Source organism: Mytilus californianus, unplaced genomic scaffold (genome assembly GCF_021869535.1).
Source record: "Mytilus californianus isolate M0D057914Y unplaced genomic scaffold, xbMytCali1.0.p SCAF_5, whole genome shotgun sequence".
Taxonomy (NCBI): Eukaryota; Metazoa; Mollusca; class Bivalvia; order Mytilida; family Mytilidae; genus Mytilus; species Mytilus californianus.
In genome coordinates, this window is record NW_026262701.1 from 64,598,568 (window position 1) to 64,613,716 (window position 15,149).

The window sequence follows — 15,149 nt, forward strand, 5'->3', positions numbered from 1 at the left end:
AGAAATGGTTCTAAAAATTTCTTGTCTATCAGGCTTCTTTTTGGGTGCAATCTTGTATCTCTATTATAGTATCTTTTGAAAAATAAAACAGAACAAAATATTGGCTTTTGTATTTATTAAGTGTGAGTTTTTTAACTTCAAAGTTGCACTCCTGACACTTATAGGGAGGCCTTATTTACTTGACTATCACACATTTATATCAATAATCAGGTTAATAAAGTATTTATTCTGGAAAGGACATATCTTTTTTACAGGGTTGACTTTTGTTTATGTTTAGGTGTGATTCATATATTCAAAAATCATTCTATTCCACAGCTGTACTAATTATTGTGTTGCACTCCTGACAGGGCAATACTTTTTTTCAAAACACATCTGTATCAAAACGGTTTAATGGACGAACTTCATTTGTAGCTAAAATCATCACTAAGACATAATAGTTGTAATATAAATAAGAATCTATGGCACATATCATCATATTACAAGTTGCTGTGTCTTTATAAAAAAAGAATTTTTTCAAAATGTCACAAAAAAGTGTTGCACTCCTGACAATTTTTGCATCTTTTTTTATCGTCATTTTTTTAATACTTGAGATTTTCCAAAGATATTTTGCAGGATTATTCTACACATCAAGCCACAAAATTCAGCCTATTCTAACATTGCAAAGACTGCCATTTAAAAAAAAATAGTAGCGAAATGTGATGAGATGTGAACTTATGTATACAATAAGTGATATGTACAATATAGTTCAAAAATATTGTTTAAATGAAATTAAAATGTTAAATCTAAAAGGTATATACACTTAATCTAGAAATCATGGGCTTTTTTGATGATGTATAACTATTTTGATATGATATATATTGAATGTCAGGAGTGCAACAAAATAGGAGGAATAAAGTTCCTTATATAGGTTATAATTTTAAAAAATAATAATAGTTCAGAAAAACTTTGAAAAATGCAGATCTCTTTTTTAAGTTGTTAAACAACAATTCTACTGAATATTTAATAGAATTTAGTTCATAGTTTGGTAACTTAACCTCATTTTTGTTGAGCCTTCGACTTTAGTCGAAAAAGCGAGACATAGCGATCCTACATTCCGTCGTCGTCATTGGCGGCGTTCACAAATATTCACTCTGTGGTTAAAGTTTTTGAAATTTTAATAACTTTCTTAAACTATCCTGGATTTCTACCAAACTTGGACAGAAGCTTGTTTATGATCATAAGATAGTATCCAGAAGTAAATTTTGTAAAAATAAAATTCCATTTTTTTCGTATTTTACTTATAAATGGACTTAGTTTTTCTGCCGGGAAATATTACATTCACTCTGTGGTTAAAGTTTTTAAAATTTTAATAACTTTCTTAAACTATCCTAGGTTTGTACCAAACATGGACAGAAGCTTGTTTATGATCATAAGATAGTATCCAAAAGTAAATTTTGTAAAAAATAAATCCATTTTTTCCTTATTTTACTTTTAAATGGACTTAGATTTTCTGCCAGGAAACAACACATTCACTCTGTGGTTAAAGTTTTTAAAATTTTAATAACTTTCTTATACTATTTTGGATTTGTACCAAACTTAAACAGAAGCTTATTATGATCAAAAGCTAGTATCTAGAAGGAAATTTTGTAAAAAAATAAATCCATTTTTCTGTATTTTACTTTCAAATGGACTTAGATTTTCTGCCAGGAAACAACACATTCACTCTGTGGTTAAAGTTTTTAGAATTTTAATAACTTTCTTATACTATTTTGGATTTGGATTCAGGAGTGCAACAAAAGCAGGGGAAATTGGATGTTTTTTCTTTTTGATATATCTTCTTTATTAAAAGATTTATCTATCAATTTTTTTTCCTCAGTGAATTTGAAAAAGGGTGAATTTTAATATGGAGAAGTTTTTTTTTAATTTTCAAATACCAAATCATTCGAAAAAAATGTTTTTGTAAGAAATACAAAATTCTTTTAACCTGAATAATTCAGTCCCTCCCCTAATCGATCTCTCCTACTTGTGATGTAGCCATCATAGAGCACCGAAATATAAATTAAACCTTAGATTGTATCTAAATTCTGCACACTAAAAACTAAATCAATATATCAGTAAAATGCACAAGAATGAACAAAATAATTATTTGCACTGGATACTGTCTTTTGCTCACAAAGAAGTTTCTGCCGAAGTTTTGTTAACTTCAATGTAATACATGGTTGACAAAGTTATTTATGTGTAAAAATCCTAAATGAATATGAATACTGAAGATTCTATACCATTAAGTGAAAACATTTGGTCAGTATAAATCTCTTTCCGCTTCATGTTTCTGTTGAAGGGTGAATTTTCCATTCCTACCCTCCACCACAAAAGATGACTAATCAGAGCTTAAAGTAAATACATGAGAGACTTTCGAAATTGGTCTTTATTATACAATTTCTCAGGTTTCGTGCTAGTTTTAAAGATTCTTCCACACAATAATTAAAAGTGAAGTTTTAATTAGATTAGGTTTTTAAGTTCGTTTTCAAAATCTAACAAAATTTACCTATACTAAAATAAACAGTGTGCAACAAATAAATACATTCGTCTTGTGTGCATAGACGATGACTGTAAAGAGTCCTGAAAGCACTTTTATGTTCTGAGTGCACCCAGGAGGTCCTGAGCAGTGTTAAGACGTACCCCGCAAGATTTACTAAGTTTAAGTAAATTTTTAATCTTTTTGTGACTAAACTGGAGACTTCTTTATTAATTAACTTTTTGTGCTTAATTTAAGATTTTATTGTGCAGATTTTTTTGGCATAATACGTTTAATATGCTCTCAATTTGAAAAAAAATCCTGTGCATAATTTCAAGATTTTACAGTGTATTTATTTCTCCATAAGTGCATTGATGAAATTTATATATTTGTTTTCAAATTTTTATTTTTTTTCAACTATAAATTTGTCAGATTATTCAAAAGTTAATTTGAGCTGGATTCACTCTAACTCCATTTAATGGTAAATTTCATTAATTCCTAAAACCAAAAAATCATGTTTCTCCAACAAGAAAGTATTTACCTGTATACAAAAATATCAAATGTTGGAATGAGAAACGTGAACACACCAACCTGACCAACATTGACTCTACGCTGACCAATGTCCTGACTGAGTGGAAGATGTAAATATTTGAAATATATATAAGTATACATGTATATAAAAAAATAACTTTAAATGTCGAGCATATGAGGATTAATATATCAACAACAACAAAATGGAAAAATCTTATTTTCTGCAAGAAAACAAAACTATTTGAGAAACTAATTATTATTTTTTCAAAGAAAATAGGTAAAATCTTTTTTCTGTAAGAAAACAAAATTATTTGAGAAACTGTCTATTATTTTTTCAAAGGAGATAGGAAAAATCTTATTTCATGTGTGTATTTTCTGTAAGAAAATAAAATTATTTGAGAAAAATATTTCAGAATTTGAGAAAACAAATTCAAATCTAATTTGAGAAAAACACAAATTTCATTAACAATCTCCAAATTTGAAGATAATCCATTGAAAAGTATAAAAGAAATTGCAAAAATTGACCTGTATATTTTTAGGTCCGTTTTGGTCTTTAGTGTTACCTTCATCAAGATACGAATAAAGTTCTGTTTTAAATGCTTCTAAAAGCACACAAATGTGTACAGTTGTATTAAAATTTAATATATATGGTTTGCAATATCATTCTTAACATAAATATTGTATTGAAACTTTTTATTGGAGTATATTCAGGGGTGGATCCAGGATTTTGGAAAGGGGGGCGTAGTATTAAAGTTTGCTGAGCAGAGGGAGGCGAAAATTTTTTTTGACCTTTTTTTCACTAAAAAACATAAAATAAGTGTAAAATGTATTTTATAGTTAAAGTGTAGGGGTGCCGTATTCTCTCAATCAATTGTCTATTATGAAATGATTGGATGGATCCAAAGCTATGTACTAATTAATATATTTGATGTGGGATTTGTCAGTAAAAAATGGACATGGAAAATTCTCGTTTGTTGTATGGTTAGTTAGCATAACCTCACAGATTTCTTGTTGTAAACAAGATATACGGCTATTCAATGAAATTTACAATACGACCGACACGAAGAAAGACAAACAAGCAATTTTCATCCAAATGTTTGGTTGAAATGTTTCACCCAACAAGGGAAGTGAGGGGTTCCAAATCAACCAAAGGCTACGAATGAGTCAGAAATGACAATGAAGTTGTGAATGATGGTCGACGCATGGCGACATATAGACCACACCCAGCAGGCAGGTTGCAGTCGGGCCTTGAAAAAAGTATTCAGTATATAAGTTTGGCGAAACAGACATTGCAAATAAAAATTACGCCCGTTTTTTATTCATCATGTTCATTTAATGCTAAATAATTCTGTTGAAAATATTTTTTTCTAATAGCAAAAAAGTGGACAAGATTATTGTTTTCAATCCAGATACGGCCAGAATTTTTGTTTAAGGCAAAAATCAGGGTCAGAATTTTTCTTTAAAATATCTCAGACTGCCCCTTCAGATCAAATGGTCCGTACCTTAGACTTTAAATGTATATCTAGAGCTTACTGACTGGGGATCACTATTCAGCAATGTTATTAATGGGCTGGGGCATGAGGGTTAAACATGTTTTCGAAGGTAAATAATATTGCTGTGAAACTTTTTTTTTCATGAGAGTGTAATAGAGTATTACTTTCTGTTGGGTGGAATTGTGAAATAGAAGTCAATATGTTCTTGCTCAATACTTTGTCGCTTTGAAGGCGTCATGCTTGTCATCCTCAGCCTAAGCAATGTGTTACTGTAATTTGAATTTCAAAATGACTGAGTGACGGTTTTTTTCGACGAACTGGTCAACTCCACCGTAGAGAATCACATGACTTTGACATAATCAATAATATATTACAGTAAATACAAGCGAAAAATATATTTATAAGTAAAGAATTGTCGCATAAAAATTAAATACACGGGAAATGGCAAAGTTCACGAAGTCTAGTCTGATTAATCATTTTACAAAAAAAAAAGAAAAAAAGTGCAAGCAAAGGGGGGGCGTACGCCCTCTACGCCCGCCTCTGGATCCGCCACTGATATTTGCGTATATTGGGGTCAAAAGTCATATTTTGATCGTAAGCGGCTAATATGAACGGAACAAGTAACTAGGAAAAAAGTGATATAAAATTACATATATTCATAAAATTAGGAATTATTTTTGTTAATTTAACATTAAAGTGCCTAAAATAACATTATTATTCAATCAAATTATGTTGAAACTGTTTTTTGGGGTATATTGGGGTATGTTGGGGTATATTGGGGTATCCTCAATCCTCAATCTTATGGCCTTATGGCACAACTGTTCTCATTGGTGCATATTACGCCCTATGTGAATCTTTCTCCATGTATTTTCCTCCATGTACTTTAATTTTGTTTTTGCTGTTACGATTGAGGTTGCGGATGTTCTGGTAAGTCAAAACGTCCTGTTTTTGCAATAAAGACCGAAATGATTTCCAACTTCCGTTTATATTCTTCTGTGTTTTCTTGTTCTAATCTTCCTAGCAGGGTGCCTGTATTTATTTTACGGATTCCTATTTCCTTTGTAATTTGGTGGTACATTTCTTCTCTGTAACATTCATAGTTGGAGCACTCTGTGAGGTAGTGTTGCGGTGTTTCTTTAGTTCCACAGCTGCATAATTCGGTGGTATTTTGCTCTGTGTGCTGTTTATAGTAATTAAGGGTGGTATAGCCAGTTCTTAGTTGTATGAAGATGCTGAAGAATTTTTTTTGTTGGGTAGTCAAAGATTGGGATGTTTTTAACGTACATGTATGGTGTTATATCAAAAAGGTCTCTTCCAGTGTTGCTTAATTCTCATCGTCTTTGCCACTCAGCATGACACTCTTGTGTGCACGTTGTTTAATGTCTTGAAGGGTAATTATGTTGTTTTTTTGGCAGGAGTTGTGTTGCTTCTTCTGCAGCTTGCTTTGCCAATAAGTCTGCTTCATCGTTTCCTTGTATATTTGCGTGTCCTGGTGTCCATAGATGCAAATTTCCATCCCTTTAGTTCTTAGGTCTTCGATGTGTTCTCTGATGTCTCGAATCACATCAATATATGATTTTGGTGCCCAATTTAGTGTTAGGAGTCCTACTGCACTTTGACTGTCAGAAAAGATCTTAAGTGTGGTGATAGTGTTATATAGTCTTTCCAGTAGGAAGCAAGTTAACTCGTACCAATGTAAACTCGTACCACTGGGAAGTCGTACCAATCAGAACTCGTACCACTGCAAACTCGTACCATTAAAAATATATTCAAAAATACGAATGTTTTATGATTTTTTTTTGGTAATCTTAATAAAAAAAATTGAATTACTTGAATTTTCTTCTATATTCTAATGAAAACTTAGACAAAAATACGAATGTTTTATGATTATTTTTTTTAAGCTTTATACAAAAAATTAAAATATCTTTGAATTTTATACCAGATTTTAATGAAAACTTAGACAAAAATCAACTTGTTTAATCATATTATTAAATTTTGATTGTTGTTATATAATTTATCAGCTTGGAATTAAATGTATAATGTTTATTATTAAATGAAATTCCTGATTATCAAAACATAAGCTGACATGAGTAATGTCTCAAAGCCCACTTTCCTCATAAAATGGGGCATGTTTGTGAGCTAGGTTCCTCATAACCACAATGGAAGACGACAATTGTATATGGTGCCACTCTCTGGTTAGACCCCGACAAGAAGCAATAGAGTGTGATGTATGTTCTAAATGGCAACACAGAAAGTGCGGAAATATAGGTAGCTACAAATTGGTCATTGTAATTTCAAATTACATGTATATACATTTTACAGACTTAAGAGGTATTGAGTGAAATTAACGTATATATTCATCATTAAACACCATTTGAATGCATTTAAATAAGTTGGTACGAGTTTACAATGGTATGAATTTACCGTAGTACGAGTTAGCAGTGGTACGAGTTTGCTTTGGTACGAGTTTTTTTTAGCGGAACTTCGAATGACCGAATAACACCGTTATTATCCAAATAACACTTGTAATGACCGAATAACACTTGAAATTTTAATATTTGCACATATTGGTGACTTTTAAACATTGATTATTAAATAATAGTATATTATAAATGTATTTTATAACTTAAAAATGATTTACAGAAAGCAGGTAAGTTCAAAAAGATCATTTTAAATATAGTGTGTACATCCAACATGGCGACCACGGAAATCACAATGGTTGCCATGTTGGATGTACACACTAAATTTAAAATGATCTTTATGAACTTACCTGCTTTCTGTAAATCATTTTTAAGTCAAAAATACACTTATAATATAATATTATTTAATAATCACAGTCTTCACGATAAACTTTTAAATCTACAGGCCAGGAGCTCAAATTTTGGAAAATTTTAGTTAGACTCTGTTGGCCTGTGCAGATGATTTTTACAGGCCCAGAAGGAATTTTACAAGCCTGGACTGCTGGGCCTGTGGTTCAAAAGTCACCAACATGTGCTAATATTAAAATTTCAAGTGTTATTGGGTCATTTCAAGTGTTATTTGAATAATAACAGTGTTATTCGGTCATTCGTGTTACCCTTTTTTTAGTGGTACGAGTTGACATTGGTACGAGTTTACAATGGTACGAGATAACTATAATATTCTTCAAGTATACAAAATTCCAGTACAATTACAATTGCTACCAGCTCTGCCAGCAAGATGGATCCTCTTTGAGCGACAGGTCTATGTAGTCGCATGGCTGGTCTTGAGTCCTCTGTGTAATTGATTGCACCAGCTCCACATGGTCCCGGGTTTCCCCTGCATAAAAAGTCACGCCGGGGAGGGGGTATTTGAACTAATCGCTACGTGACGGACGCGCGGTGTAGTAATGTCCATCTGACGTGTCACCGTACCATATTAAGATCAAGATCAAGGCTCTTTTGTCAAGCAGCGAGCCAGGATCCCAGGCTAATTAAGTTATTTACACTGATATACTCACATGGCTTTCTCGAGTTCCAGAGTGTTGTAAACTGGAAAAAAAATAATTCGTGGCCACTTTTAAATGGTTTGACAAAGAGCTCTTCGTTAAATGTGTCATTTTCTCTTAATATTATGCTCTGACAACTTAAAAAAAGAGTAAGAAAGTAAAACCACAAATCGCACCGTTCAAAGGTAGCCATTTTTCATTTTCATAAAATTCTCTCCCTTGTCATCCGTGGTGTACCCTCATCCGGGTGACCCGGTCTCACTAATTAGCGACAAGAAGAATTTTAGCGACAAGAATGACAAGAAGAATATATTTAGCGACAAGAAAACATTTTTTTTTATTAAGATTACTTATTCCAAATAAATATTAAAAGAATATGCAAAAGAAAACAATTTTAGCGACAAGAAAGTTAATATTCTATCAATACATAAATAGACTGAAAAGTCATTTTTATAGTAATAAAAGCACTGTCACAAATTTTTTTAAACATAGATCTAATTGCTACATTTATTTGTGATATTTTATTATTTATTATGTATTACAGCAAGTATTACGTTTACCCTGTCGTATTATGATATTAAGTTTACTTGTGTTTTAGAACAATAATATATTTATCTTATAATTTGTTTTTAAAACTCTCCAGGCTTTGTACAATATACAATAAACTTGCAAAATGCATTATTTGTGCATCATTGTCAAGAAAATACAGACACAAATTGTGAAATACAAAGAACTGAAATCAAACAAGAGGAAAACATAATCAAAATGTGAATATTTTTCATCATTTTATTTTGTATATTGCCTCATTTAACGATATTTATAATGTTTATCCATAGTTTAATGTTGATTGAAGATTATTCATACTCTGACTTTGATGAAAACAGTACATACATTATCTTAAACATATTCTTTATATTTAATAAAAGCTACACGATCCCTTTCTTCCTTACAAATGTTTAATTTCTTCATCTATCAACTTGATGATATCAGAGACATATTTACACATATGTGTGTATATATGTCTCTGTCAATATAATAAAAAAAAATTATCAATTTATTTCTGCCCATATATTAAAAAAAAGTAAATGCATATTTTTTAATATTTATTTGGAATAAGTAATCTTAATAAAAAAAAATGTTTTCTTGTCGCTAAATAGTCTTCTTGTCGCTTCTTGTCGCTTCTTGACGCTTCTTGTCGCTAATTAGTGAGACCCGGGTGACCTTTTATCTTCTGTTGCACGAAAACTCGTACCTTTGCTAACTCGTACTTAATCGTTCGTGTTGCTCAATCTTTGTCGAAGTACTCGGAGAGAACCACCGGGCTGCTCAACGGGAACAGACAAACCGAAGAGATACTAGTAGATTAATCTCCAGGACAAGTTGACGAGGCCCCCAAAGCACAGGCACTTGTCTCAGAAAACAAATTTCCTATATACCTTATATACATGTAGGTATATAAGAAAAAATGTGGATAGTGTCCACATGTGGACACAGATGATATCCCCGCTTGCATATCATATAGTTATAAATGGACATAACTGAAGAACGGGAAAAGTGAAGCTACCCAAATTTGAACTTGATCTGAGTTTTGTGGTAAAAAGCATTGTGTGTAAGTCTCATAACATTTGGTTGAGGCTAACTTAAGTAGAGAACAGAAACTAAAAATTCAGCAATTTTTCTATTTGTAAACACGCATAACTCTAGAACGGTTGTGTATAAGTTTTATAACATTTGGTTGAGACAAACTAAAGTTAGAGAACGGAAACGAAAAATTCAGCAATTTTTATGTTTATAAAGGGACATAACTCAAGAATGGTAAAAGTGTCGCCACCAAATTTCCTACTTAATCTGTATTATGTAGTAATAAGCATTGTGTATAAGTTTCATAACATTTGGTTGAGGCAAACTAAAGTTAGAAAACGGAAACAAAAAAATTGTACTTGATCTTAGTTTTGTGGTTATGAATATTGTGTATAGGTTTCATAATGTTTGGTTGGGGCAAACTACAGAATGGAAACTAAAAATTTTGCAATCTTTCGATTTATTAAGGGGCATAACTCAATAATGGTTAAAGTTAACTCGGCAATAATGGTTCAAGTGACACTACCCAAATTCAACTTGATCTGTGTTTTATCAGTGGAAGTCAAAATTAAACATTGCATTGTATAAAGTATTGATTGTAGTTGATTCAACTATAATCATGGACAAAGGAAGATAACTTCAATTTTAAAAATTACTTGATATTTAGAAGAAAATAAAAATTTTGCAATTTTTCCATTTATAAACATAGCCAGAAATTAGTAGTACTTTTGCTAATTAATATTCATAATATGTAAATGAGAATTGTACCACGTGATAATAGTTTGAACTGGACTGGCTTGATATCATTAAAATCTTGAAAACACGGATATTATAAGTTGCCCGTCACAGAGTCCTTGTTTATAATCACTCTGATATTTCCGTAAAGTTGTCGGGCGGTCAAAATCAAAACAATGAACGCGAATTTAGTGAATTTTTCGTGTTTTCGTGAGTTTATTCTTCTTGAAATAGAGGCATTTTAACTTTACGTGGGAACCTAGAGTTCACCGACTACACATACAAGGTTTGGACTTGCTTATTCTTTGGACATTCAAGTTTCAAGTTTCACCCCGGCAACCTGTATTTCTAATGACCTTGTTAGCCAATTTTCAACACGAAGTTTGCAAATTTGACGTTTCAGCCATTTTAGCCTGTATTTCATACTGCAATGTTAAAAGCCTCTCGCTTCGATTTTTAAAATAGCTCAGGAACCTTGATTTTTGCAACGCCAGTCATTATATTTCGTTTAAATGGTGTTTATTGTTGTGTATATTTATTTTCTGCCCCGGCAACCTGTCTATCACTTAAATCAAAGTTAAAACAGACATTTTTTCTGAATTCCCTATCATTTTAATATAATTTCCGTAACCCGTATCCGATTTCTTTAGTATAATATTCTAATAAGCAAAGTGGCGTTGATTTCTGGATATGAGGGCATAACTCTAGAACGGTTAAAGTGACGCCACCAAAATTCAAACTTGATCTGTGTTTTGTGGTAATAAGCATTGTGTATAAGTTTCATAACATTTGGTTGAGGCAATCTTAAGTTAGAGAACGAAAACTAAATTTTTTGCAATTTTTCTATTTATAAAGGGGCATAACTCTAGAAAGTTTAAAGTGACGCCACCAAAATTCAAACTTGATCTGTGTTTTGTGGTAATAAGCATCGTGTATAAGTTTCATAACATTTGGTTGAGGCAAACTCAAGTTAGAGAACGGAAACCAATTTTGGGACGTACGTACGTACAGACGGACAAGGGTAAAACTTAATGCCCCCACCGCTACGGCGGGGGCATAAAAATATTTTTCAGAGACAAGTGCCTGTTGTGTGGGAGGGTGAAACTCACCTTTCTTATGTACTGAAATTTTCAGCGCCCCGAGTCAGAATCGAACTCGGGACCTATAGCACTGTAGCCATCGGTCTTTTCTCTTGATAAAATTTTATTCAAATATGTACAATAAAAATTCACCGGAGAGTACCTGGTGTCACAAACAAACAGTTACATGTAGTTAATTAAAACAATATCAAAAGCAATTCAACAAAAGTTTTAATATGTTAATTCTTTTACTTATCAACTAGTCATGCTAGTTTAGAATTAATCTGAGACCACTGTGTTATAGTAGTCTCAGAATTAATACAGTAACAATATTTCTGTACGTTTATCTGATATACAATATTTTTCTAATAATAAATTTTCTTTTCTCATATTTAAAAGATAAAAAAAGTGAGAGATGTATTTTTCTAACAATGTTTTAAAATAGTCTACTAAATTGAGTTTAGCTTGAGGATCCAACAATACGAAATTTCTTCTTTTATAGATACTTAATCTTGCTATACTCATAATGGGTTATAAAACAACAAAATCAGCCGAACTTTTAGAAACGTACCTTCTATTTTTGAGAGTGCGATATACGTATGACTATAGAATAACACACAAGGTCCATATGTGGGGTATGAATATTTCTCGATCGTGGGACAAGAAATGTTATGAAATAGCACATAAACTTGGTATACATGATATTATTGATAGTCAATATTCCAACAGACATAAAATTTATGATATAAAAACAAAATTGTGTGAAATTGAAAAACAAGAATGGGTTGAAAAATTGTATCAAGATAGAAATGAACCAAATGGTAACAAGTTACGTACCTATAGACTGTATAAAAATGAATTAGAAACAAGTTCATATATAAAAAATGTAAATGATAGACAACATAGACGTATTTTATCTAATTTTAGAAGTGGGTGTCTACCTTTAGCAATAGAAACAGGTCGTTACACCAAGCCAAAAACTCTTCTTAATGACCGAAAATGTAAATATTGTACAGTTGATTGTGTAGGAGACGAAAAACATTTTTTAATGCATTGTGAATTTTATTCAGATCTGCGATATAGTCTATCTTTGAAAGCAAGTGCAATTAACCCAAATTTTAACGATTTTAATCATGATGACAAATTTATTTTTCTGATGTGACATGACTGTATACAACCCTTTTTAGCAAAATCTTTATATTTTATGTTTAATCGCAGAAAATATTGTGTATAGTATGTTCTGTTATTGTAAAAGTTTTATTTATTCATTTTTAATGAATGTTAGAATAAGTCTTTAAGCGAAAGTGTCTCATAAGTCAGTTGTGGCTGGATACCTAGAGCTTTTTTTCAAAATAAACATCAGTATCGTTTGGTCAAAATCAAGCGTGTTTACAAAGGTATCATCAACATTGCACATGATATTTATTAGAAAATCTTTCAGAAAATCAGTTAATTGTGACAGATTGGCACAATTTATAAACATATGTTCAAACGGCGTTTTGCATTTGCGCCAATCTGCACTTCATTTGCGCCAATTAATTTTTTCATTTGCGCCAATATTTTTTTTTCGATTGCGCCAATATACAGGTAAACACAAGTCAAGAGACATGTAAGTTGTACAGAATTTATTGATAAAATAACAAAAATCACCCTTCCGCCTGTCATCTGCCCCCCCTGCTCATCACGGGGAGTGGAAGTGGGATTTCGAGCAGGATAAGTTTACTGTAAAAGTTTCTAAAACTTTATACATCACACGTAAAATAGCCCTTTTATAATAAAATAGTAACAGTTTGACGTAAATAGCACATTTGCATATTTACAAGTCTGTCCTAGCTGAGTATTTGTACACTTCTGATGAGTTGCGACCTTATGATATTTTCTCTACAATACATCTGAAACTTTTCAATAACTAAGTCCATTTTTCCTTTTCATGTTGTCTTACGGCTGCTGGAATGTCGAGAGATCTGATTTTTATACGACCGCAAAAAAATTTTGAGGTCGTATATTGGTATGACGTTGGCGTCGTCGTCCGAAGAAACATTGGTTTTCGCACTCTAACTTTAGTTTAAGTGAATGGATCTCTATGAAATTTTACCATAAGGTTCAATACCACAAAAGGAAGGTGGGGATTGATTTTGGGGGTTATGGTACAAACAGTTAAGGAATTAGGGGCCACAAAAGGGACAAAAAATAAGCATTTTTGTAACTTCCAGACATAACTTGTGTGTTAGTGTATGGATCTCTCTGACATTGTACCACAAGGTTCAATAACACAAAGGGATTGCTGGGATTGATTTTGGGGGTAATTGCCTCAAAATGTTAGGAATTGAGGCCAAAAAGGGGCAAAAAACAAGCATTTTTCTAGTTTCATGACAATAACCTGTGTGTAAGTGTATGGATCTCTCTGACATTGTACCACAAGGCTCCATATCACAAAGGGAATGCTGGAATTGATTTTGGGGGTAATTGCCTCCAAATTTTAGGAATGAGGGGCCAAAAAGGGGCAAAAAACAGGCCTTTTTCTAGTTTCATGACAATAACTTGTGTTCAAGTGTATGGATCTTTATGAAATTGTACTACAAGGTTCCATATCACAAAGGAAAAGCTGGAATTGAGTTTGGGGGTAATTGCCCAAAACGTTTAGGAATAAGGGGCCAAAAATAAGCATTTTTCTAGTTTCCAGACAATAACTTGTGTTCAAGTGTATGGATCTGTCTGAAATTGTACTGCAAGGTACCATAGTTTACCACAAAGGGATGGCTGGGTTTGATTTTGGGGGTAATTCCCTCAAAATTTTAGGAATTAGGGGCCATAAAAGGGCAAAAAAACAAGCATTTTTCTAGTTTCAGGACAATAACTTGTGTGTAAGTGTATGGATCTTTATGAAATTGTACTGCAAGGTTCCATATCACAAAGGGAAAGCTGGGTTTGTGTTTGGGGGTAATTGCCCTAAACGTTTAGGAATTTGGGGCCAAAAAGGGGCCAAAAAACAAGCATGTTTCTAGTTTCCAGACAATAACTTGTGTTCAAGTGTATGGATCTCTCTGAAATTGTACTGCAAGGTACCATACCACAAAGGGAAGGCTGGGATTGAGTTTGGGGTGATGAATCATAATGGGGTTCAAAAAATTGGGGGGGGGGATTTTTTTTTCCTTTTTTTTCTTTAAAATTTTTCCATTTTAAATTGGTTATTTCTGATTTATATATAAAAGCAAATAATAATGATATGGTTTGAATAGGTAAATTAAAATTTTTTAAGTTCTTAGACCACATTCATTCTGTGTCAGAAACCTATGCTGTGTCAAATATTTAATTACAATCCAAATTAAGTGCTGTATCAAGCTTGAATGTTGTGTCCATACTTGCCCCAACTGTTCAGGGTTCGACCTCTGCGGTCGTATCAAGCTGCGCCCCAGCGGAGCATTTTATTACATAAGTTGTTGCCTGGGTTTCTTTATGACATCCATAAAAAATGTAAATATTCGGGTGGTGTGAGCAGGGACAGTAGACTATCCTTGGTGTGAGTAAAACTGTGATTGTAGTGCGAGTGAAACGATTCGGGACCGTTGTTTGTTTTTTTACAGTCTGAAATGTATCAGATCTTACCTGTTCAAATTAAATTGGCGCAAATGAAAACTTTTATTTGGTGCAAATGAAAAAAATGATATTTTCAAAATTGGCGCAAATGTCATACGCCCGTTCTAAATCTTCTTTTGAGCGTTTACACACCGGACACGTATCATTATCAGACATGTTACATTTCAAAAGTT

The 15,149-nt window shown here is 32.3% G+C and overlaps 3 protein-coding genes and 1 long non-coding RNA gene across 10 annotated transcripts in view; 2 read left to right on the forward strand and 2 right to left on the reverse strand.

Moving 5' to 3' along the window:
• LOC127701235 (GPI transamidase component PIG-T-like) overlaps positions 1 to 8,221 on the reverse strand; it is a 242,162-nt gene extending 233,941 nt beyond the window's left edge. The window contains exon 1 of the mRNA XM_052205060.1: positions 7,997 to 8,221. Coding sequence (XP_052061020.1) covers positions 7,997 to 8,177 — 181 coding nt within the window. The 5' untranslated portion in view covers positions 8,178 to 8,221. The remainder of the gene's footprint in view (positions 1 to 7,996) is intronic.
• Positions 1 to 15,149, reverse strand: part of LOC127701233 (importin-4-like) — a 997,117-nt gene that overhangs the window by 296,900 nt on the left and 685,068 nt on the right. The window lies entirely within an intron of this gene.
• Positions 1 to 15,149, forward strand: part of LOC127701252 (uncharacterized) — a 239,064-nt gene that overhangs the window by 180,689 nt on the left and 43,226 nt on the right. The window lies entirely within an intron of this gene.
• LOC127701240 (zinc finger CCCH domain-containing protein 13-like) overlaps positions 1 to 15,149 on the forward strand; it is a 406,889-nt gene that overhangs the window by 127,924 nt on the left and 263,816 nt on the right. The gene's annotated exons all lie outside the window — the stretch shown is intronic.